Source organism: Oncorhynchus clarkii, chromosome 3, assembly GCF_045791955.1.
Source record: "Oncorhynchus clarkii lewisi isolate Uvic-CL-2024 chromosome 3, UVic_Ocla_1.0, whole genome shotgun sequence".
NCBI classification, from domain to species: Eukaryota; Metazoa; Chordata; class Actinopteri; order Salmoniformes; family Salmonidae; genus Oncorhynchus; species Oncorhynchus clarkii.
The window spans coordinates 44,188,637-44,214,087 of NC_092149.1; the positions used below are offsets into that span (position 1 = coordinate 44,188,637).

The 25,451-nt window shown below is 40.7% G+C and overlaps 1 protein-coding gene across 4 annotated transcripts; it reads right to left on the reverse strand.

The window, feature by feature from the left end:
- Positions 1-8,473: 8,473 nt before the first annotated feature.
- On the reverse strand, positions 8,474-22,578 carry LOC139395884 (interferon regulatory factor 2-like). 4 transcript variants are annotated; one of them, XM_071143210.1, is made up of 10 exons: positions 22,400-22,551; positions 21,346-21,438; positions 18,688-18,787; positions 18,360-18,536; positions 17,724-17,758; positions 16,841-16,961; positions 15,443-15,607; positions 14,535-14,578; positions 10,504-12,866; positions 8,474-10,459 (listed from the first exon to the last, which is right to left on the reverse strand). In XM_071143210.1, the coding sequence occupies exons 2-9, from the start codon at positions 21,430-21,432 to the stop codon at positions 12,561-12,563; spliced, it is 1,035 nt and encodes a 344-aa protein (XP_070999311.1). In that variant the 5' UTR covers positions 21,433-21,438; positions 22,400-22,551; the 3' UTR covers positions 8,474-10,459; positions 10,504-12,560. The 4 variants fall into 4 exon arrangements, with proteins under 4 accessions (XP_070999311.1, XP_070999302.1, XP_070999306.1 ...); XM_071143205.1 differs by having other exon boundaries at positions 8,477-10,459; positions 15,443-15,616; positions 22,400-22,538; XM_071143201.1 differs by having other exon boundaries at positions 8,474-12,866; positions 15,443-15,616; positions 22,400-22,538.
- Between the last annotated feature and the right edge of the window lie 2,873 nt (positions 22,579-25,451).

The window sequence follows — 25,451 nt, forward strand, 5'->3', positions numbered from 1 at the left end:
CCTGCTTCATGGGCATGGGCTGAGTCTGTATAGATATCCAGTCTTTCCTTTTCCTCTGATGAGGACCTGCGTCAATCCGATGATTTCAGCTAATTTGGCCGATGCTGGTTGAGGGTTGATGGCTGATTGAAGGGTGACATGTGAACCGTCTGGGAGTTGCTGTTTCCTTCTTCTGCCGTGGGCGGTGGGCATTTTTATGACCAGGGGATGGTGCTCCCAGTCATTCCCTGGAACTGCGGTTGGTTGTATGCGGGTTGCTGATGCATGGGTGTGGGTCCTGGTTGCTGATGTTCGTACTGTTGAGGTCTATTTCCACCCCTTTCCTTCCCATATGGACCTCTCGTAGAGTTCCACTGGCGTTGTTGTGGTGTGAGTGGGTATGGACACTCTCGTGAGTAGTGCCCTGGAGTTCTACAGTTGAAACAAACCCCTCTTTTTTGAATGGCCTGGTATCCATTGCGGCTGGTATGCAAATTGTGGTTGCGGGGGATACCAAGGCCCCGGGTTGGCTGGTTGAGGACCGGCCTGCTGTTGAATCATCTGGGAGATAGTCTGGGCCACTATTTGAGAGATGTCTGTTTTGGTGCCCGTCTCCTTCGTTTCTTCCGCCACCATCTGTTTCTTAGGTTTTTTCTCCTTGTTGTGCTTCCTTCAATTGGAGTTTCAGGAGTTGTACCTGGAGGGACTGCACCTGGCTCTCAGCACCCCCTCTTTCCTTGTTGTGCTGGGTCACATGGTGGTGCACATGAGTGTTGAATTGGGTCAGAGGAAGTGCAAACAACCCTACCGTTCCTCTGAGTTTGGTTTTAACATCTCCGGGACACCCGTTGACCACCATTTCCTTCCACATGCTGAGTGTGGTATCAGTGTGATCGAATGGTTCTTCGTGGACCGATCTCCATGTGGTCTTAGCCCTGTCCAGGTATGCTGCAGGTTGCTCACCTGGGTTGATTGTAAAGGAGGATAAGGTGGCATGGTTTCTTTCTGTAGGGTATGCTCTCCGTAGAACTTCCCATAATCTGGTACGGAAGTGGTCTATGGGCAGTGTTGGGGCCCGCCATCCAAGGTCAGCTGCTGTCATGAGGGCCTCCATGGTTCCGTGGTCGGTGGCTCTTGCTAGAAGTGCTTTCATATCTCCTAGGCAGAGTTGCAGGCCTGACGTAAGTGTCTGCAGTTGATGTAGCCACGCTGAAGCTCCTCCATGTAGGCTAGGCATCTGTCCCATCAGTGTTGTTAAATCAGTCATTTTTCAGGGCTGGTACTCCACAGTGTGTGCATCACCTAGTGTCGGTCGCAGGGGGTACTGTCCTGCCATCTCCTGCTCTCGCTCTCTTCTATCAGCAATTCTGGAGGACCGACGGAGTGTTTCGGACCCCATTGATTCGGTAACTTTGGTTACTGTTCCTCTCATTATGCCTTCCACACGGTAGGCTCCCTCTCTGTTGTTATCTTGGTTAGCTATTAGCTCCCTGAGTTCCTTAGCTCGAGCTATTGATGATTTCAGCAGCTCCTGCATCTTAGTCACGTTTGGAGCTCCCATCGGAGCTGGGGTAAGCACCATGTCAATTTCTTCTTCGTTTTCGATATCCATGTTCTGATGACAGTCCTCCCTATCCGTCTGATAGAAGTGGTTTGAATCCAATCTTGTTTGTAGGTGTCCTCTGGTTTCAGAGGTGAGAGAGTTCACAGAGGAGCATTGCGGCCTCCGTTCCTGGGGGAGGTCTCCTGCTCCTGGAATCCCAGTTTCGAACTGTTCACATACCATATGGCCAGCCGTTATCCCCAGGGTAATTTCCCCTTTTAACTCCCCTTGGTCTATTCTCAGAACTGGAGCCTGTATTGTGGGAGGTGCCCTGGGCAGGAATGGGTTGTGTGACGGGCTCCGGTGATTTTGTCCCTTCGAGTATGGCGGGGGCTGAACTGCCTCCATTGTCAATTGTGGATATAGTGAGGGAGAAACGGCCACAGGGGGAGCCGTGGGCAAGTTCTCAGGCGGAGCTTTAACATCCCCCGACGCCACAATGGCCACGCCCATCATGTCTGGTGTGTTTTTGGGCAGCACCCTCCTACTCTCCTGTATGGCCCATGTACCTATCTTGAGCTCCCCCTCTGCTCTCTCTCTCTCTCTTGTACCTACTTTTTTGAACCTGTGTATGTTGTTTCTCTCCGCCTCACTCGCTTTTGCATGCTCTACTGCGTCCTCTAATTCTGTCTGCATATCTTGGAGTTTCCCCCCTGTAGGTGGTCCTCCGCTAAAATAACCTGCTTGTGTCCATCTTATCCGTAATCCTTTCCACACTTTCTCCACTTTCCCATACTGTTTTTTACCTCCCGCTCTATCAATCATACTCTGATCTAAATAGTCATTGAATTTTAGTTTGGGCGTGGTAGCTGCAGACATTTTATCTAGTTCGTCTGATAATGTGTATACTGCGTTATTTAGGTATATTCAATCCTTACTATGTGGTGTTTATTTCTATCGTTGTATGCGTAGCCTGTCCCTGGTCGAGACAAAGGGGGTTATCAGTATGTGACGCCCGCCACGTGTGTATTTCACCGGTATTTTATTTGAATTTGTTCAGCGATTCGTTTAGGTATTTTCTATAAATGATTATGCGATTTCCTTCCTGGAACAATATATCAGTGAATATATGCGGTTCTATAACAATTTTCAGAGTAATTCTAGCTCTTTAGGAAATATAGATAGAATGTCTAGACAACCAAGAGTTGTTCAGTGAATTATTTAAATACTTTCTGTAAACAATTCAGTAAATTCCTTTATGAACTTATATCAGTAAATTCGAGCGATTCTATAGCAATTGTCAGAATAATTATATATCTTTAGGAAATATGGATAGAATAGAAAAACCCAAAAATCAGTGTGTAGCTTTTAGCGTCTGTCAAACAAAGTCTGTACTAAGCTCGGCGGCTTATTTAAATACTTTCTAGAAACAATTCAGTAAGTTCCTTTATGAACTTATATCAGTAAATTCCAGCAATTCTATAGCAATTGTCAGAATAATTTTAAACTTTAGGCAATATCAACAGGAATGAAAAAAACGAAAATCAGTATTCCATTCGATACTAAGGTGGCTTTGTCTACCAGCACGTGTGCATAATAGCCCAGTTACGTATCCCAACCTACTCCGCGACAAACGTTTCTTTCAATTTAATTTCCCCCATCTCCAAATCATGGAATGTCAACTCTGGTTCATCTTATGTTTATTGTTTGATGTGCAATAGCCACATCATTCCCGATCTCTGTCTAGTGGAAGGCCAAACTTACATATCCTATATCTATTCGACTACACCTCTAACATAACCAATTAAACAGTTTACAACTCATTCAATAGGATCTTTTACATGCAGATTCAGTCGATCTATTAATTAACTAAATCTCTAAACACAACCAATTAAACAGTTTAGAACTTATTCAATAGGAACTTTTACGTGCATACTACACTTCTAAACAAAACCAATTAAACAGTAAGCACTTATTTAATAGGAACTTTTACATGCATACTACACTTCTAATAATAGGCCAATTGATAAAAAATAAAAATACAAATAAAAAATAAAAACGAGCAAAACAAGATCTCCCCGATCAATGTCTTAGGTTCTTATGTAAAAAATTTGGGCACCGATTCATACTCACGCCCAGTACTTTCTGATCAAAATTTGGTTTAGGCTATAATACAATATGCAGATTTCGATATAACGGGCTCTGCTCACCTTTATATAGAGCGCTCCGATCAGATTTCCTGAGGCAAGATGAATGGCTGGGGAAGTCACTCTTCCGTCTGATTTTTTTAGCCGTGATCAGTCTCGTCCTCTCACACTAACTTATAATAGATCGAATTCAAGAACAACCAAACTCTGCTACCAATTCTGTTAGTGTTCAAATACTGGAGAGTTGAGACCAAATCACGGACGCTGGACAGAGTGGATTTCAGTTGTAACGAAAGACAGTTTTAATGAGTCAGAGATATCTTGTCCCGCCGTTTTACGTGCACGGACCTAGTTCACATAGTTCACACTCGGCAAGGAGCCAGGTGAAAAAGAGGCCTATACAATGGTTACATACATTTTTATACATAGAATAAAGTAGGTGGAGTCTTGTCGTTTCGGTCTTCTTGACTGGTCGGAGGGTTGGAGGCGGGCCTTGCTCTAGCCAGAGCGGGCCCCATTGGTGCACAGCAAAAGTTCTTTGCTCTTGGGACCGGCCAGTTAGAGGGAGATGAGATGTGTGTTTATATAAGGAAGAGGGGGTCAGTCTTATGGCTGGGTGTATGTGTTCTTACGACGGAATGTCTTTGTTTATATGAGCTATGTGTATGAATATTTATATAACATCAGGCTTTGTGTTCCTCGCAGTTGGATCTTCATTCATAAGCATAGACCCTTAAGGACAGAAGACACCCCGATATTGACGTGGGATATTGGACCAGGCTTAGAGAAAATACGTTAGAAGGCTAACGTTAGGTCCATTTGAAAGTCTACGCTTTGACGTCATTCTACGGAGCTAACTAGTCTGTTCTGTTGCTCATGCCATCAGATTTGCATTGTAAATCAAGCAAGGTATTGGTGCCTCATGTAAAAAAAAAAATCTCTAAACTAGCTAGTCTGTTGCTGCTAGACTACTAACTAGTTAGGTTATGAAACTCGCTACCAAATGCAATGTATTAACGTTAGAAAGATTCTTGCTAACACACTCAACAGAAATTAGTTAGCTATTACGATTGATACATTTATCGCTATATTTAAGCATTAATATATTGTAATAAAACAGGCAGGGAGGGAGCAGGTCTCGAACCCTCGACCATTCGAACCCGAGGTCCGGCGCGCTATCGACTATACCGCAGAAGCATGCTCGAGCGGCAGAGTCGATTTCCGCGCTTATAAACCCAGGGTCGTTACAATATATAAACAACATGCTTCTGGTTGTCAAATTCGTATTTCTGTGTTCTCGGCGGCAGGCGGATTATATAGATCGCCCGCTATCTTTGGTCCGTGCTGTCTGGGGTCCATTGGACGTTGTCTTTGTCACGTCCACCCAAGTTTGAATGTGAAGTGGTGGGGGGTATGGACGTCCCATGGATTCCAGATATTCATTACGCTGAAACGGTTGCAAACGGAAGGAAACGAGGAGGATCCTATCTGAATTTGTCCAATAGAAACTCCCGTTTTATTTTTGGTGTGCAACTGCATTAAAAAGATCGCGTTTTGACCACGTGCTTTAAGACCCAAACGGCGTTCCATACTTGTACTAACGATTACACCCCAGGATAAATTGTCAGAGAGGGGGGTCACTGTCGAACAATCAGCCAGAAGTGTCCTTTCAACGTTCTACAAGGTTACAAAGGGAACGAAGCCTCGAACGAACCATCCTGATGTTGTGTAGCGAAACAGAATGTAAACTCGCGAGATCAGGGTGAGGCCAAAGGGAAAAGGGAAAAGGGATAATCGTTCAACTATTATAAGGGGATTCTACACTTTTGTCTTGTAATTATTATACAGGCTGATTAAGTAAAGTACATTGCATTTCAAGGATGTGGCACTCTTTTGTTATATCTGCGTAATGAAAAAAATACAAATTTCTATAATAATACTGTAATGACCTGGCTAGATCATAAATTAACAAATGTCCAGACAGAGGGTGAGTTTAGGAATTCCTGGTTTATTAACCCAACTCAACACAGACTACTGTTTAGCCGTAGCACAGGCCAAATAACTCCAAAACCAATTATAACCAAAAAAGGTTGCTGGATCAAATCCCAGAGCAGACAAGGTTAAGAAATCTGTTGTTCTTCCCTTGAGCAAGGCAATTTACCCACTGTTCCCCAGGCGCCGTGGATGTTGATAATGGCAACCCACGCACCTCTGATTCAGAACACATTTCAGTTGTACAACTGACTATACAACCCCTTTCCTCTTGTTAAGACAAAACATAAGAGAGAACAACGGCTAAGTAGTCTTAAATTTGTGGTTAAGTACAGCACAGCATAACTGATAATTTACAGCTATCTATGCTAGTCGCTACAATACTTTCAACAATTTATTTATGAATGAAGAAATTTAGTTTTAACAGTTTTGAAAAGTGCTCTACTGCCACCATGTGTTCATCTTCTAGACAACAATTTCTACAGAAAAAGGCGGATCATACAGTATCATACTAATCATTAGGGGGGGCAGGTAGCCTAGCAGTTAAGAGCGTTGGTCCAGTAACGAAATGTTGCTGGTTCGAATTGCTGAGCAGGCAAGGTGGAAAAATCTGCCGTTCTGCCATTGAGCAAGACAGTTAATCCCTAACAACAACTGCTCCCTGGGTCCAGATGACATGGATCTTGATTAAGGCACCTCTTTGATCTGACGGTTTGGGTTAAAAGCGGAAGACACATTTGGGTTGAATTTATTCAGTTGTGCAATTGGCTAGGTATTTCCCAATATCCAGGCTCACGTCGTCCAATTGAATAAAGAGAGCTTTCATGATGCATGGCAAAATTTAACTTGAACTTGGCACTGACCTAAAAGAGAAGAAAATCTGAGCTTTTATGTTGTTTTTACCTTCTTCACATAACTTCTACATTCCTGCCCAATACCCTGCTCTGAACCTCAGACACTGTCACTAGCCGTCTACCACCCGGTATAGTCATTGAACACTGGTCACTTAATATTTACATACTGTTTAACCCACTTTATATGTACACTGAGTGTACAAAACAATAGGAACACCTGCTCTTTCCATGACATAGACTGACCATGTGAATCCAAGTGAAATCTATGATCCGTTATTGATGTCACCTGTTAAATCCAATTCAACCGGTGTAGATGAAGGGGAGGATACATGTTAAAGATGGATTTTTAAGCCTTCAGACAATTGAGACATGTATTGTGTATGTGTAACAGTTTTGCTTCCGTCCCTCTCCTGTGCCATTCAGAAAGTGAATTGGCAAGACAAAATATTTAAGTGACTTTTAATGGGGTATGGTAGTAGGTGCCCGGTGCATCGGTTTGAGTGTGTCTGCAACGCTGCTGGTGTTTTCTTGCTCAACAGTTACCTGTGTGTAGAGTGGTCAAGAATGGTCCACCATCCAAAGAACATCCAGCCAACATGGGCCAGCATCCCTGTGGAATGCTTTTGACACCTTCTAGAGTCCATGCCCCAATGAATTGAGGCTTTTCTGAGGGCAAAATGGGGTGCAGCTCAATATTAGGAAGGTGTTCCTAATGGTTTGTACACTCAGTGTATATATATTTATATTTCGGACTCTGACATTGCTCATTCTGATATTTCTTAATTTCCTTCTTTTAACTTTTGGGAATATATGTTTATTGTTTTGGATTGCTAGGTATTACTGCACTGTTGGAGCGACAAACACAAGCATTTCACTGCACATGCGATGACTTTAAATCTGTGTATGCGATCAATAAACTTTGATTTGACCTTAATTGCTTTATTGTGAGTTCAAACATCAAACTACTGAATTACAGTCCTTTCAATTAAATTCTAGTTATTACTACAGCCACTAGCTGGTGCAATGTATTCAGACCTGCATGAGAACTACAGTAATGTCACGAACTTGATCATTTACATTTGCACAATGACTATTCAACCAAACCAGGACTTGAATGAGTCTAAACTAAATTAAAATATGTGGTAAATGAAAATATAATGTATTGCAGCATGTAAGATATGGAGATGTCTGACGGGCTAGTCCTCTAACTCATGTGCAATAACTTCAATGACTTTTCATATTGCTTGGCATTTACAAGCTGTTATAATGTGCTCTGGACTATTCTGAGGGAGAGGTTGATACTTTGTTTACTCTGGGATTGACTAATGGCCTATCTGGTGTATAGGTGTCACAGCAACCCAGGCACCAATTGGCTGTGTTCAGGCGCAAACAGGAAGTTGAGCTGCTAAGAACAGCAACCAAAACCAAACGGCAGCTAGAGCATGAGCCAAACCAGGCCCATGTGGGATTACTGTGTGCTGCAGAGGGCTGGAGCTCAACAACTACCCTCCTTTGTTTTTCAATAGAATCTGAAAGGAGGATTGTTATGAGGAAAGTAGGGAAAAAATACTAAGAATGTTTTATTTCACAATCACTAGTATTTGTGCAAGGATAATAATGCTTCGCAGAGCCATTATGCAATAACTTGAATATCACTGCATTCATTCCTGTTGAAACAAGTAATACTATGAGTGTCAAAACACTCACCGTTAGGACTATTTTCTGAGTAAAGATCTGACTTCAAGAGTTGAGTGAGGACAGTAGGAGCAGAACAACAATGAAACAAATCTCTTCTGAATCCCAACAGCTGAATCAAACAACAGCATAAATGTTTCACACATTTGGTCTTAAATTATAGGACACTGCTGACCTCTGTTAATCTGTGTCGTTATATTGAAACTTGAAAAACAGTCTGTGGTGTAATATTGGAAATATTACAACATTGTAGTACAACAGGATTACAAAACAATATTTTTATTAAGATTTGCATGTTTATCCACAGGATTAAGAGTTGCCCCTGAATGTGCAGTGACACACTCAAACGTGTGTAAATGTATAGCAACTAATTTAAAACACACAATTACATACAGTACCAGTCAAAAGATTGGGCACACCTACTCATTCCAGGGTTTTTCTTTATTTTTTACTATATTCTACATTGTAGAATAATAGTGAAGACATCAAAACTATGAAATAACACATATGGAATCATGTAGTAACCAAAAAAGTGTTAAACAAATCAAAATATATTTTAGTATTTGAGATTCTTCAAAGTACCCACTAGTTGCCTTGAAGACAGCTTTGCATACTCTTGGCATTTACTCAACCAGCTTCATGAGGTAGTCACCTGAATGCAGTTCAATTAACAGGTGTGCATTGCGTTTGAGCCAATCAGTTGTGTTGTGACAAGGTAGGGATGGTATACAGAAGATAGCCCTATTTGGTAAAAGACCAAGTCCATATTATGGCAAAAACAGCTCAAATAAGCAAAGAGAAATGACAATCCATCTTTACTTTAAGACATGAAGGTCAGTCAATCTGGAAAATTTCAAGAATTTTGAAAGTTTCTTCAAGTGCAGTCACAAAAATCATCAAGTGCTATGTAAAAACTGGCTCTCATGAGGAACGCCACAAGAAAGGAAAACCCAGAGAGTTACCTCTGCTGCAGAGGATAAGTTCATTAGAGTTACCAGACTAAAGAATTGCAGCCGAAATAAATGCTTCACAGAGTTCAAGTCACAGACACATCTCAACATCAACTGTTCAGAGGAGACTGCGTGAATCAGGCCTTCATGGTCAAATTGCTGCAAAGAAACCACTACTAAAGGACACCAATAATAAGAAGAGACTTGCTTTGGCCAAGAAACATTAGCAATGGACATTAGACCAAGGATATCTGTCCTTTGGTCTGATGAGTCCAAATTTGAGATTTTTGGTTCCAACCGCCATGTCTTTGTGAGACACATAGTAGGTGATGCGGAGAGTAGATGGTCTCTGCATGTGTAGTTCCCACCGTGAAGCATGGAGGAGGAGGTGTGATGGTTTGAGGGTGCTTTGCTGGTGCCGCTGTCTATGATTTATTTAGAATTCAAGGCACACTTCTCCAGCATGAATACCACAGCATTCTGCAGTGATACTCAATCCCATCTTATTTGCACTTAGTGGGACTATCATTTGTTTTTCAACAGGACAATAACCTAACACACCTCCATGCTGTGTAAGGGCTATTTGACCAAGAAGGAGAGTGATGGAGTGCTGCATCAGATGACCTGGCCTCCACAATCACCCGACCTCAACCCAATTGAGATGGTTTGGGATGAGTTGGACCACTGAGTGAAGGAAAAGCAGCCAAAAAGTGCTCAGCATATGCTGGGAAAACATTCCAGATTAAGCTGGTTGAGAGAATGCCAAGAGTGTGCAAAGCTGTCATCAAGGCAAAGGGTGGCTACTTTTGTAGAATCTCAAATATAAAATATATTTTGATTTGTTTCACACCTTTTTTGGTTACTACATGATTCCATACGTGTTATTTCATAGTTTTGATGTCTTCACTATCATTCTACAATGTAGAAAATAGTAAAAATAAAGAAAAACCCTTGAATGAGTAGGTGTGTCCAAACTTTTGACTGGTAATGTATATATACACACACACATACAGTAAGCTACAAGCATATACAATTTCACATACAGTAGATGTCACAAATGCAGACAGAAAATGTTGATGGAAAATATATATATTTTTCCTCATGTGTCATGTAAATAACAATAAAAAAAGTAATCTAACAAATATTCAGAAATCTTTAATTTTTGGGGAAAAATATACAAATTGTATAATTGTCCACCCTAGATTAAAATGTACCTTTATAATATATATATATATATATATATAAATACAGTGGGGCAAAAAAGTATTTAGTCAGCCACCAATTGTGCAAGTTCTCCCACTTAAAAAGATGAGAGAGGCTTGTAATTTTCACCATAGGTACACTTCAACTATGACAGACAAAATTAGATTTTTTTTCTCCAGAAAATCACATTGTAGGATTTTTAATGAATTTATTTGCAAATTATGGTGGAAAATAAGTATTTGGTCAATAACAAAAGTTTATCTCAATACTTTGTTATATACCCTTTGTTGGCAATGACAGAGGTCAAATATTTTCTGTAAGTCTTCACAAGGTTTTCACACACTGTTGCTGGTATTTTTGTCCATTCCTCCATGCAGATCTCCTCTAGAGCAGTGATGTTTTGGGGCTGTTGCTGGGCAACACGGACTTTCAACTCCCTTCAAAGATTTTCTATGGGGTTGAGATCTGGAGACTGGCTAGGCCACTCCAGGACCTTGAAATGCTTCTTACGAAGCCACTCCTTCGTTGCCCGGGCGGTGTGTTTGGGATCATTATCATGCTGAAAGACCCAGCAGTTTCATCTTCAATGCCCTTGCTGATGGAAGGAGGTTTTCACTCAAAATCTCACGATACATGGCCCCATTCATTCTTTCCTTTACACGGATCAGTCGTCCTGGTCCCTTTGCAAAAAAAAACAGTCCCAAAGCATGATGTTTCCACCCCCATGTTTCACAGTAGGTATGGTGTTCTTTGGATGCAACTCAGCATTCTTTGTCCTCCAAACACGACGAGTTGAGTTTTTACCAAAAAGTTATATTTTGGTTTCATCTGACCATATGGCATTCTCCCAATCTTCTTCTGGATCATCCAAATGCTCTCTAGCAAACTTCAGACGGGCCTGGACATGTACTGGCTTAAGCAGGGGGACACGTCTGGCACTGCAGGATTTGAGTCCCTGGCGGCGTAGTGTGTTACTGATGGTAGGCTTTGATACTTTGGTCCCAGCTCTCTGCAGGTCATTCACTAGGTCCCCCCGTGTGGTTCTGGGATTTTTGCTCACCGTTCTTGTGATCATTTTGACCCCACGGGGTGAGATCAGTGGTCTTGTATGTCTTCCATTTCCTAATAATTGCTCCCACAGTTGATTTCTTCAAACCAAGCTGCTTACCTATTGCAGATTCAGTCTTCCCAGCCTGGTGCAGGTCTACAATTTTGTTTCTGGTGTCCTTTGACAGATCTTTGGTCTTGGCCATAGTGGAGTTTGGAGTGTGACTGTTTGAGGTTGTGGACAGGTGTATTTTATACTGAAAACAAGTTCAAACGAGTGCCATTAATACAGGTAACGAGTTGAGGACAGAGAAGCCTCTTAAAGAAGAAGTTACAGGTCTGTGAGAGCCAGAAATCTGATTTTCCACCATAATTTGCAAATAAATTCATTAAAAATCCTACAATGTGATTTTCTGGATTTTTTTTCTAATTTTGTCTGTCATAGTTTAAGTGTACCTATGATGAAAATTACAGGCCTCTCTCATCTTTTTAAGTGGGAGAACTTGCACAATTGGTGGCTGACTAAATACTTTTTTGCCCCACTGTATATATATGCTTAAAAGAGAGTGCCTTAAAAGGCATCTAGATAAATTACCAAGTGCATTTATTCACTTCTTCCTTTTATCCTATGGATGGCATCTCCTTGAAGGCCAAAGACAAGGTTGCAAAGTGAGCCATAGATAAGGCCTCTACAAGGCCTCTACTATGGCTTCAGCTTTGCTGTTAGTGTACACACATACACAGCCCAGAGTGGCCAGACACATCCCCGTCAGTGCTTTCCATAAGGTGCAGAAGCGGTTTGCCATTACGCAGACAAATTAGTATGTACATTATTAACAGTGGGCAAAGTGGGATGAGATGCCCTACAAATATTTTCACAGTTCGTAGATTAATTCTCTCCCATCGCATCTAAAAGGCCCTGAGATCTTGGGAGGTTCAGTTTGGGCATCGATCCATATTCTACAGCTCACAGAGCCCCATACCCCTATACTGTACTGTATGTCCCAGTCATTCCTATGAGTAGGCACTCTGGTCGAACAAGGCCAGCAGGCACTCTGGTCTAACAAGAAGGCCAGCTGTGATCAAGGCTTTTCAACGCCAAGCCTGCCACTGACTGGCCCATAACTTGAGTCACTGCACTGCCAGGTCTTCAGCAGGTCTTCACAGAGGACTTAGAGATGTCTGAGGTCTTCATGATAACGCTGGCTCGGGTCTCTGCAGCAGAGGCCTGGCTGGAGGAAGCCTGCTCTGAAGGAGGGTGTAGGGCTGCTGGCATGTCCCTTTTCCAGGGGCTGTTGTTGTAGCTGATGAGGGGCATGGGGTCCCTGGTGCTGGTCACTTTGAAGTTGGTTACCTTTCCAGTAGTGACAAAGGTGGCCATGCTGGGTAGTGAGCACGATGGTACTCTCAGCACAGAGGAAGCTAAACTTGATCCCCACAGCCCACCATGAAGATGCTGCAAGTCACAGTGAAGGTGGGTTTAATTCAGCCATAACCATTCAAACACTTATTTCAGGATAGATCTGAATATAGATTTGGCCACAAGCATATTTCTTAACATGTATAGTAGTCTGTTTGTAGAATTTTCATAAATCATTGACAGCATTAGAAGAGGGAATTTCATTGACACTAACCACATTTCCATCCACAGTTTTCATGCGAGTAAAGTCATAGCATATAAAAAAAAATCACAACAGCTGTGATGGAAATAGGACGTTTCGATACAATTTTATAAACGCCGACAGATCATTTGTTCATTCAACATGGTGGGATCTTATTGTGTGTTGAACTTTAGATTTTTACTCAGTACATGAAAACTTAAGAGAAAAATTACATTTTGTGTGCACATGTTTTCTTTATGCAGAGTTTTGCATTTTCGCATTAAAATATGTCACCAATTGGATGGAAACCTAGCTATAGCAAGTCTTGCAAAACATGTGGCATATTTACCAATGAAAATATATTACTGCAACTTGAACACATTGGCATGCCCATGTACATATTGTCATGTTTATAAGCGCTGTATGTCTTAATACTTTCTAACATGCTTGTAAACTGCTCTTCCTGCTGTTGAGCTCTGCATGATTCATCTATACTAAGGAACCTCATCTCCTCCCTCTTCACCCACGGACATACACACACGTGTGTGTGTGCAGCATCAAATTTCCTCTTCCAGCTCAATGTAGCAAGATATTCTACAAGAACCACAATAGCCATCTTGTCCACATTTTTGAAAGTAGCTGACAGCCAGGGCTTTCTAGGGCAAAGAAAATAGCTTGGCATTATACTAGTTTTCTCTGTTTCTCCAATGGGCATGTCATTATGTATTAGAACACGACAAACAATAGAACACTACAACACAAAAGGGAAATAATGGTTGAGAAATAAAGAATGCTATTCTGTTGAATTCTGTAACTGTATGTATGTGCCTTGATTTGTGATTGGGCTTGTTTTGAGCACAATTCAAGACATGAAATGAGGTTTAATCATTAGCCAGGGGACAAAAGTGAATCCGGTATTCACCAGAGAGCTGCCTTCTGTTTTTCGTCTTTCTTTACGTCAGAGCACTTTAGAACAGGAACTGACAATATGGGCTGGGCTAGTGGTAGAAGTAAAAGGGACAGTACCACCATTATACAGTTACAGTATTCTTACTACTGTAAAGCAGTAGAACTGGCTAATGTAATGAACTCAAAATCGTGGGTTTCAAGTGAAGGTTTGTTTATCTTTTGATAAGGCAGGGTTAATGATTCAGCGGTCTGTACAGTATGTGTCTGTGTACCCAGGCAGGCCCAGCCATGCCGCTCAGCCCTATTAGAATTAGCTAATTCTGCTAGCTAAGTGCACTTCCCTTGGCTAAGAGAACAAGCCAGCTACAATGGCACCATAAAACAAAGCTGTCGCTTTGTGCTGCAAGCACTCCATAAAGGCACACAGGCTCAAAATCAAAGGCTTCTGTGTGTCAGCTTGTGATTTTTACTTCCTTTCCAACCGTAGAAAATAATCCAGCTGTCTTGAATGATTATTTGGCTAACATAATGGTTAGGAGGCAATTTTTTGACTGATGGGATTTTCTTCTGATACAGATATGCAATTGGACAATGCAATTGTTCAGTGTCCTTACCTCCTTAGAGTCCTCTTCACTGTGCACACTGTCTGTGTCACTCTCTGTAAAGCAGAACAGAAAGAACAACCATGAAAACCCATAACTCAGGGATTTCCAGACTAACAGGTTGGTGAAGGATGGGCATATGAAAGAATGTCAAAGTTAAAAAAGTGAAATGACAATAGGCTTATCTGCTACCATCAGTGATGAACTCTAGTGAACTTGTCCACATAATCATTGTAGAGATTATATGTTATGCTTCACCAAATACTAAACATGCAGGAATAGTAGAGTAGTTATATGTACAGTATCATACTATATGTAGAACATCAGGCGGATCAATATCAACTGAACCATATACAGTTTCATATTAAGCATACACATACAGAAATAACTGTGTAAATATGTTCATATTCTGAGTTCAACTCTTTCTGTGTTAATGCTTCTCCCAAGCAACACATTAACTTATTCTACAGTGATACCATGAGCAGGTTGAATGACAGTGGTGATGTAGCCATGTTTATGATAGCAAGCACTGGCCTGGCCTTGGTCTTGCAACAGAGAAGCCTTATGGCCCTTATAGACATTAAGCAATACACCACAGTACTATACTATCTAGACTGAATAAAGGTTCAAATGTTTCAATTTGACTTGGCATTTTAAAATGGAGGTGATAGCGGGCCTTACAAGTCACAGGCATACAATGGTGTTAGAAAATATAGTGGTATCTCCCATCACCAATCAAATGATTCACCTGGAGTGACATTCTAATCATTCACATCTCTTTCATCACTGCTCTGAACTATAGGAACTATACCATTATTAACACCTATAATGGGTACTGATGTGAGTTCCAAGCAACCCCGTCTGTTGTGTTAGGGCATGGGTTGGGATGGAGTGGGAGGATTTAGGGGGTGTGGACTGACCTCCATACGAGGACACAGGGGAGATCTGGAGTGGGTACGGGTGGCTGGAGCTGACTGACTGCTCCTCATTCTCCGTGGTCACCTCGATGGTCTGACACACATATGGCAGGTCATCGATGATCAGCTGGTCATCCCCAGGGCTGCGACTGCCCGGATGAAGAAATTCTGAGGAAACTTAAGATAATCCCTGGTTATAAATTTGTCCAGTGGAAAGCCTAAACAATTCACTCACAGCTATATGCATAATACATTAGTAAGTGTGTAACTACTATACATGTTCATAATAGCATTCCTTGTCACTACTCCTGTTGTGCTCTCTTAACTTCTTGGTGACGGGGCAGTATTTTCACGTCCGGATGAAATGCCTGCCAAAATTCAACTGCCTGCTACTCATCCCCAGAAGATAAGATATGCATATTTTTAGTAGATTAGTAGATAGAAAACACTCTGAAGTTTCTAAAACTGTTTGAATCATGTCTGTGAATAGAACAGAACTTATTTGGCAGGCGAAACCCCGAGGACAAACCATTCAGATTGTTTTTTTTTGAGGTTGGGAATTTTCATTTGGAATCCAGATTTCTAAGGGACCTTCTTGCAGTTCCTACTGCTTCCACTGGATGTCAACAGTCTTTAGAAATTGGTTTAGGTTTTTCCTTTGTGTCATGAAGAAGTAGCCCTGTTCAGAACGAGGGTCACTTGTAGTGCACTGTTAGATATTTTCCTCCTGTATTGAACATAGATCATCCCGTCTTCAATTTTATCGATTATTTACGTTAAAAAATACCTACATTTGTATTACAAAAGTAGTTTGAAATATTTTGGCAAAGTTTACAGGTAACTTTTGAGATATTTTGTAGTCACGTTGTGCAAGTTGGAACCGGTGTTTTTCTGGATCAAACGCGCCAAATAAATTGACATTTTGGATATATATCGACGGAATTAATCAAACAAAATGACCATTTGTGATGTTTATGGGACATATTGGAGTGCCAACAAAAGAAGCTCGTCAAAGGTAAGGCATGAATTATATTTTTATTTCTGGGTTTTGTGTCGCGCCGGCAGGGTTGAAATATGCTTTTCTCTCTTTGTTTTCGGAGGTGCTATCCTCAGATGATAGCATCGTTTGCTTTCGACAAAAAGCCTTTTTGAAATCTGACATGTTGGCTGGATTCACAACAAGTGTAGCTTTCATTTGGTATCGTACATGTGTGATTTCATGAAAGTTAGATTTTTATAGAAATGTATTTTAATTTGGCGCTCTGCATTTTCACTGGCTTTTGGCTAGGTGGGATACTAGCATCCCACATATCCCAGAGAGGTTAATGGTCTACCACACAACATCAATTCAATTGATTAAATGTGTGTAGTGGACAAAGACACTGATGCCAAAGCTCTTACCTGTGCAGTCTGTAATGTACTCCTCTTTCACTTCATCCTTCACCTCTATCCTCACCACTTCATGGTCTTCAACAGACCCATTCATGCTCTCCATGGATGAGGACCTGGGCTCCACCTGTTCCTGGGGTGACAGAGGCAGAGAGGAGAGAGGTGTGGGCATCTCTTTCCATCTTCACTGGAGGTCTGTCATGCTTGCTAATATCATTTTACATTTGCCAAGTAAAATGATCAATTTCAAAGAATGGTTTGAATGGTCTGAATGGTCTGAATGGTTAGAATGGTCTGAATGGTTTGAATGGTCTGAATGGTTAGAATGGTTAGAATGGTTTGAATGGTCTGAATGGTTAGAATGGTCTGAATGGTTAGAATGGTTTGAATGGTCTGAATGGTCTGAATGGTTAGAATGGTCTGAATGGTTAGAATGGTCTGAATGGTTAGAATGGTTTGAATGGTTTGAATGGTCTGAATGGTCTGAATGGTTTGAATGGTCTGAATGGTTTGAATGGTTAGAATGGTCTGAATGGTTTGAATGGTCTGAATGGTTAGAATGGTCTGAATGGTTAGAATGGTCTGAATGGTTAGAATGGTTTGAATGGTCTGAATGGTTAGAATGATCTGAATGGTTAGAATGGTCTGAATGGTTAGTATGGTTTGAATGGTCTGAAAGGTTTGAATGGTTTGAATGGTCTGCGTGGTCTGAATGGTTAGAATGTTTTGAATGGTCTGAATGGTTAGAATTGTCTGAATGGTTAGAATGGTTTGAATGGTCTGAATGGTTAGAGTGGTCTGAATGGTTAGAATGGTCTGAATGGTTAGAATGGTCTGAAGGTGAAATTGAATAGTAATGGACTGAGGTCTTGTGTGTCAACACACTAGTTATTACCTTGTTTTTTCCCTCTTTTTCCCTCCTTTTCTTTCCTAGAAAACACATCAACATGACATTCCACTGTTAAAAGGTGGACACAAATTAATATTTTTCAGTGTGTCAATTTCAAGCCTATGCAAACGTCTCAGCGAGAAGAACATGTAGATAAACTGTTGATTGCAAATGAACAGTAATGTAAAAATATCTACAACATTAACAAATGTGCATCTACATAATCAAGTGTTAATAACATAAAACCGTGCTTACAGCACATATTATACATGAATTAACTTGGCTAGTAGCTACACAGTAAAGCCATAAGTGTTATCCTCTCTGGAAGCTGATCTTTAATTCGGTCTCTGCCATTTCTAATTCAATTTTATGTATTTATTTAACCTATATTTAACTAGGCAAGTCAGTTAAGAACAAATTCTTATTTCCAATGACGGCCTACACCTGCCAAACCTGGACGATGCTGGGCCAATTGTGTGCCGCCCTATGGGACTCCCAATCACAGCCGGTTGTGATACAGCTGGATTTGAACCAGGGTGTCTGTAATGTCGTGTCTACCAATGAGATGCAGTGTCTTAGACCACTGCACCACTCGGGAGCCCCAATCATTGTTCTCTCAGAGCTAGAGAGGCAACCACTTGCCTTTCTTGGTTTGGCGCTCTGACGCAGACAGCATCTTGTATACCCTGAAAGCATTGGTTCCCTTCTTGATGCTCTTGTCTTTCACCTCCTCAATATCAGGCAGAGAGTTCATTGCACAGCGGAAATTGGCCTTCCATGTTTTCGGGTCTGGTTTGTCGATCCCTAGTTGGTATTTTCCTGAATATAAAAAATGACTTATTATTGGAAGGCTATGCTGCTGCATAAACTTGAGTCATAACACTGATCATAACACATAACAGTGGCATTGGTAATGTAACATACTGTGTATTGTTAGCCAGTTCTTATCATTTCATTTTCATAACTGTACCTGTATGAATGGCCCAGTTCTTGAATAAAGGAGCATCTTTTTCCAAATCCCAGCCATGTCTTGCAGCATGCATCCATGGAATCTGGAAGATCCTCTTCTCCTGCAGGTTCATTACAACAATGATTCAGACATTTATGATTTGGCTAACACATCACACACACCTTGCGTAATTTGGTCAGCTGCATGATTCATCTCCCCACGTCCAAATAATCAGGGCCGAAAACGAAAACATTCCTACGCATTCCAAAAGAGATTAAGATGAGTCCATAGACTGCTTACGAGGTACGGAAACAAATATCTGAATACATTATTTCGCTGAACTATCTTATTATGTTTAAATAGATACTTCCTTTAAATTCCCATTAAAGGTGCTGACAAACTAAGTCATATGTGAAAATAGTCTGTTTTTAAAAGACTGAAGCACTGGAAGCATTTGAAGGTTATAAATATTCAGATCAGTTCACTTTTTCCATATTTTGCTATGTTACAGCCTTATTCTAAAATTGGTGAAATAGTTTTTTTTCCTCATCAATTTACACACTGTTTTTTTAAACAGACGTATCACATTTACATAAGTATTCAGACTCTTTACTCACTACTTTGTTGAAGCACCTTTGGCAGCATTTAACAGCCTTGACTCATCTTGGGTATGACGCTACAAGCTTGACACACCTGTATTTGGGGAGTTTCTCCCATTCTTCTCTGCAGATCCCCTCAAGCTCTGTCAGGTTGGATGGGGAGCGTCGCTGCACAGCTATTTTCAGGTCTCTCCAGAGATGTTCGATCGGGTTCAAGTCTGGGCTCTGGCTGGGCCACTCAAGGAAATTCAGAGACTTGTCCCGAATCCACTTCTGTGTTGTCTTGGCTGTGTGCTTAGGGTCATTGTCCTGTTGGAAGGTAAACCTTCACACTAGTCTGAGGTCCTGAGCGCTCTGGACCAGGTTTTCCTCAAGAATCTCTCTGTACTTTGCTCCATTCATTCTTCCCTCAATCCTGACTAGTCTCCCAGTCCCTGCCACTGATAAACATCCACACATCATGATGCTGCCACCACCATGCTTCATCGTAGGGATGGTGCAAGGTTTCATCCAGAAGTGACGCTTGGCATTCATGCCAAAGAGTTCAATCTTGGTTTCATCAGATCAGAGAATCTTGTTTCTCATGGTCTGAGATTCATTTATATTTATTTTGGCAAAAAACAAAGCTGGCTGTCATGTGCCCTTTACTGAGGAATATTTTCCGTCTGGCCACTCTACCATAAAGGCATAATTGGTGTTCTCCCATCTCCACAGATTAACTCTGGAGCTCTGTCAGAGTGAACTTCAGGTTCTTGATCACCTCCCTGACCAAGGCCCTTCTCCCCAGAGTGATCAGTTTGGTTGGGCTGCCAGCTCTGGGAAGAGTCTTGGGAAATCTAAATGTCTTCCGTTTAAGAAAGATGGAGGCCACTGTATTCTTGGGGACCTTCAATGCTGCTGACATTTTTTCGTGCCCTTCCCCAGATCTGTGCCTCGACACAATCCTGTCTCGGAGCTCTACGAACAATTCCTTCAAACTCATGGCTTGGTTTTTGCTCTGACATCTGTGGGACCTTATATAGACAGCTGTGTGCCTTTCCAAATCATGTCCAACCAATTGAATTTACCACAGGTGGACTCCAATTGTAGAAACATCAAGGATGATCAATGGAAACAGGATGCACCTGAGCTCAATTTCGAGTCTCATAGGGTTTGTCATTATAGGGTATTGTGTGTAGATTGTGGACTGGGGATTTAATCCATTTTGGAATAAGGCAGTAACGTAACAAAATGTGGAAAAAGTGAAGGGGTCTGAATACTTCCCTAATGCACTGTATATGTAACATTTCTACCTGAAAATAATACATGTAACATTTCTACCTCAATCACATATCAGTAGTAATGCAGGAATAAAAATCCACTAAAGAAAAACTGTCCGGTCTGGCTAGCTGTTGTATGTAGGCTACAGCTCGCTATTTTATAATTAGTTTGCGTTTGCGAGGTTGACAACATTAGCAAAACATTCACATTACAACTCTTCCTTAAGTCCTTGCAACAGTTCCTTCACAACAGTTTTTGTAGATAAAATGTTTGACATAGTTCTTTTAACATCCTGTCATGTGTGCTTATTATTTTACCATTGATATGTTCTAGGATATTTTGAGACCATAAGAAAGATCCGGTAATGCTGGAGTGTCTACCAATGGCATGTCCACATTTATGAAGTATTTATAAAATATAAATTGCCCACACTTTAGATGAAGTGATGCAAAAATACTTAACTAATGATTAGTAAATGGTTTATAAGGACCTACAGTATAATACATCTAAAGAAAGGAGTAATGATTAATACATGATAAATAAACAATTTACTAATTCATTATAAATGCTTTATTACGTGGAGCTTTTATAAAGTGCTACTCAAAAAAGTTGTTAAAGAATATAGTAAGATGCACACAGGCTGTTTAGATGTGTACATGCCTGTTTGTGTTCCTATATGATGGAGGGGTTATGTTGGTAGGTTTGGTAGCAATTGTTGCTTCAGCAAAGCTTGAAAACCAGGTACAGTATAATCTTAGAATATGGTGAACTTCCATACTAAGGCAAACTCAGTATCTCAATAAAGATACATTTCACTTACTCTATTAACCCATTTCAGCCCAGGAATTAGGCAAGAGTTGATCTGTTCCTCCAGCCATGGTCGCATTCGCATCCTCTCCACTGGCATGGTGGCCTGCAGACACAGAGCAAGGAGGAAATAAACAGTAAATTGAATGAATTAACCCTTCACTTCACGTCCTGAAGACAGCAACAGATCAGAAAACATCTGAGACCAATTGGCCCATTTGGGGGTTGACAATTCCCTGAGATTATCAGCAACATCTGATCTCATACAGAGCAGAACCCAGTACCAAAACACATCTAATACAGAGTGGCCACAACAACACATAATAACGTTCAGATGTGTTATATCACATGTCGAACTGTACTCTGTTGATGTGTAATAAGGTGTTAATGAATCTTGAAAATAGGTTAACGGTGCACATAAGGCTTGTGATGACCATGACCTCTAGTTAGTGCTGCAAGCAGAGTAATCACGTTTGTGATCAAGGTCCACTCCAACAAAACGCAAGAAACTCCTAAACCAATCAACTGTAACAGGTTATGAGAATGTTACTTTAATATATTTGCATATTGGGTTTATCATACATATTCCATTAAGAACATTAAGCCAATAAAATAACGAACTTGTAGTTATAATTTAGTCAACCCTGCATTTGTAGCCTAGTAGTCATGTAATTTACCAGAACCAAGCGTGTTCCAATTCCATTATGCTTCCAATTTCTTTCTGAGCCTGATAATAACATACACAATGTAAAAGACAACTACCGATAAATGGTTACTTCAATGGTTTATCGACATTCTGGTGCGCTATGCGCCACAGTTGGCAACAAATATACATTGCATCCGTCTCGCAAAGTCATGCTGTGGCCAAAACTGACAGCTGTTCAAGTTCACCAGAAAGCTGGCTGACATGTCAACCCAAAAGTGAAAATAAACTTCATTCCATGTCGGATTGTCGGTTGCCCATGATCGGATCAAGGTTCTATTGCTTTCGATTAGGGTTTACATGGTCGCTTCATGATTCTATGGATACATAACTCTTCAGCAAAAACAACATGCGGAAACGTTACCTGCGATAAAGTGTTCTATTCAACTTAAGGTATCGACAGTCCTCTTGCCAGTCGCAAAGTTATCCCCGTGTAGTGTGTGATTTTGCGTACCAAAAGGAAAACTATGAGCCTATTTCAGTGTCCAGATCGAAAGCAAAACAAGTAAAGGAAGTGCTTTGCGTGGAAATCCCCCTCCCGATATATTCGTTTCACGTCCCCTGGACATAGATGGCGTTGTACGTAAAGGGTTCTGGAGCACGGAAGTCGTGCTCATTGGTCTACGGCTACGCCTCTGCAATCGACAGCTCAATTTCATTTTCACTTCCTCAAACCTCATCTGGTTGTATTCCAGTTTGCTAGGCTAGTGACCAATCCTCAAACAGGGCTTTAGTTTTTGAGATACCCGAGGTATAACAAAGCACAACCATATTTTAACATATCTCTAAGTTCTCCTATATACGAAATAGATGTCTAAAGATATTTACCAGGTTTTCCTTTTGGTAGCTGTTCAATAGACAACTTTCCAAGTCATCTGTGATCTAAATCAGTGCTGTATGGTCCTGCCTGACAAAAAAATAAATGCAGTAACATGTTTTTTTGATGAGTAGCTATTGTAATTTGCTCTAAATCACCCCCTAAACTAAAAATGTGAAAAGTATTGCCAGGCTCTGATATTGCTAGAATGTGGAATACAAGTCGTCGGTTAGCTGCCCTACATACACAGATAAACAACATTAGGATATCTTAATACAGCTTGGAAATGTAGACCTGTAAACACACAGATACAATAGGTAGAAATATCAACTATTAATATTTAGGATGAATTATGATGATGAACCTCACTTTTTGGTATGGTGACTGTTCAATAGACAACTTTCCAATTACATTTTTTTTTTAAATGTTGTGGCTATTGTATTCATCTATAAGAAAAGTGGGCTTATACACTGAAAACTCTCATTTTTCCAGTCAAATGTTCCTCTATGGATTGTATATGTTTAACCCCTCATGCAATTACGTTAGGGGGCCCCCTAGATTTCACTCCAAATCCAATATGACATCCAAAATCCAATATCACTGCCATATTACCCCTAAATGGTGGTTTAATCAACTGTATGCATACACATTTTAAATGATAAATGTTTCAGATTTGTGTACTGTACTTATGACCTGTACTCAAGTCTATTTTTGTTTACTTTAACTATGTTAGGAATCCAATATGCCCACCATATACACTCAAACACCTTTGTCTGGATATACACTACTGTTCAAAAGTTTGGAGTCATTTAGAAATGTCCTTGTTTTTCAAAGAAAATGATATTTTTTGTCCATTAAAATATCAGCAAATTGATCAGAATGTTGTAAATGACTATTGCTATTGCAGCTGGCAACGGCATATTTTTTTATGGAATATCTACATAGGCGTACAGAGGCCCATTATCAGCAACCATCACTCCTGTGTTCCAATGGCACGTTGTGTTAGCTTAAAAGGCAAATTGATCATTAGATAACCCTTTTACAATTACAGTTGAAATGTACATACACTTAGGTTGGAGTCAGTAAAACTCGCTTTTAAACCACTCCACAAATTTCTTGCTAACAAACTATAGTTTTGGTAAGTCGGTTTTGGACATCTACTTTGTGCATGACACAAGTCATTTTTCCAACAATTGTTTACAGACAGATTATTTCACTTATAATTCACTGTATCAAAATTCCAGGGGGTCAGAAGTTTACATACACTAAGTTGACTGTGCCTTTAAACAGCTTGGAAAATTCCAGAAAATTATGTCATGCTTTAGAAGCTTCTGATAGGCTAATGGACATCATTTAAGTCAATTGGGAGTGTACCTGTGGATGTATTTCAAGGCCTACCTTCAAACTCAGTGCATCTTTGCTTGACATCATGGGAAAATCAAAAGAAAATCAGCTAAGACCTCAGAAAAAGAATAGTAGACTTCCACAAGTCTGGTTCATCCTTGTGAGCAATTTCCAAATGGCCCTTGGAAGTACACAGAGAGCTAATATTAATAATATGCATGTCATTCTCTCCTGGCTCAAAGTGGAGGAGAGACTGACTTCATAACTACTTGTATTTATGAGAGGTATTGGCATGTTGAATGCGCCGAGCTGTCTATCTAAACTACTGGCACACAGCTCGGACACCCATGCATACCCCACAAGACATGCCACAAGAGGCCTCTTCACAGTCCCCAAGTCCAGAACAGAATATGGGAGGTGCACAGTACTACATAGAGCCATGACGACATGGAACTCTATTCCACATCAAGTAACTGATGCAAGTGGTAAAATTAGATTTAAAAAACAGATTTAAAAAACACCTTATGGAACAGCGGTGACTGTGAAGCAACACAAACATAGGCACAGACACATGCAGACACACACACACACAATAGCATACGCACTATACACACACATACAGTGCAACCTTTTGCCACATTTCAGGCTTCAAACATAAAGATATAAAACTGTATTTTTTTGTGAAGAATCAACAACAAGTGGGACACAATCATGAATTGGAACGACATTTATTGGATATTTCAAACTTTTTTAACAAATCAAAAACTGAAAAATTGGGCGTGCAAAATTATTCAGCCCCTTTACTTTCAGTGCAGCAAACTCTCTCCAGAAGTTCAGTGAGGATCTCTGAATGATCCAATGTTGACCTAAATGACTAATGATGATAAATACAATCCACCTGTGTGTAATCAAGTCTCCGTATAAATGCACCTGCACTGTGATAGTCTCAGAGGTCCGTTCGATTCCAGATTGTATCACACCCGGCCGTAATTGGGAGTCCCATATGGCGGCGCACAATTGACCCAAGGTCATCTGGGTTAGGGTTTGGCCGGGGTAGGCCATCATTGTAAATAAGACTTTTTTCTTAACTGACTTACCTAGTTAAATAAAAGGTTAAACAAAAAAAAACATAAATACCTTGTCACAAAACAACTGATTGGCTCAAACGCTTGAATGAGTAGGTGTGTCCAAACTTTTGACTGGTACTGTGTATGCATGTAAATATAATGCTCCTACCCAGAAGCAAGCAACTTAA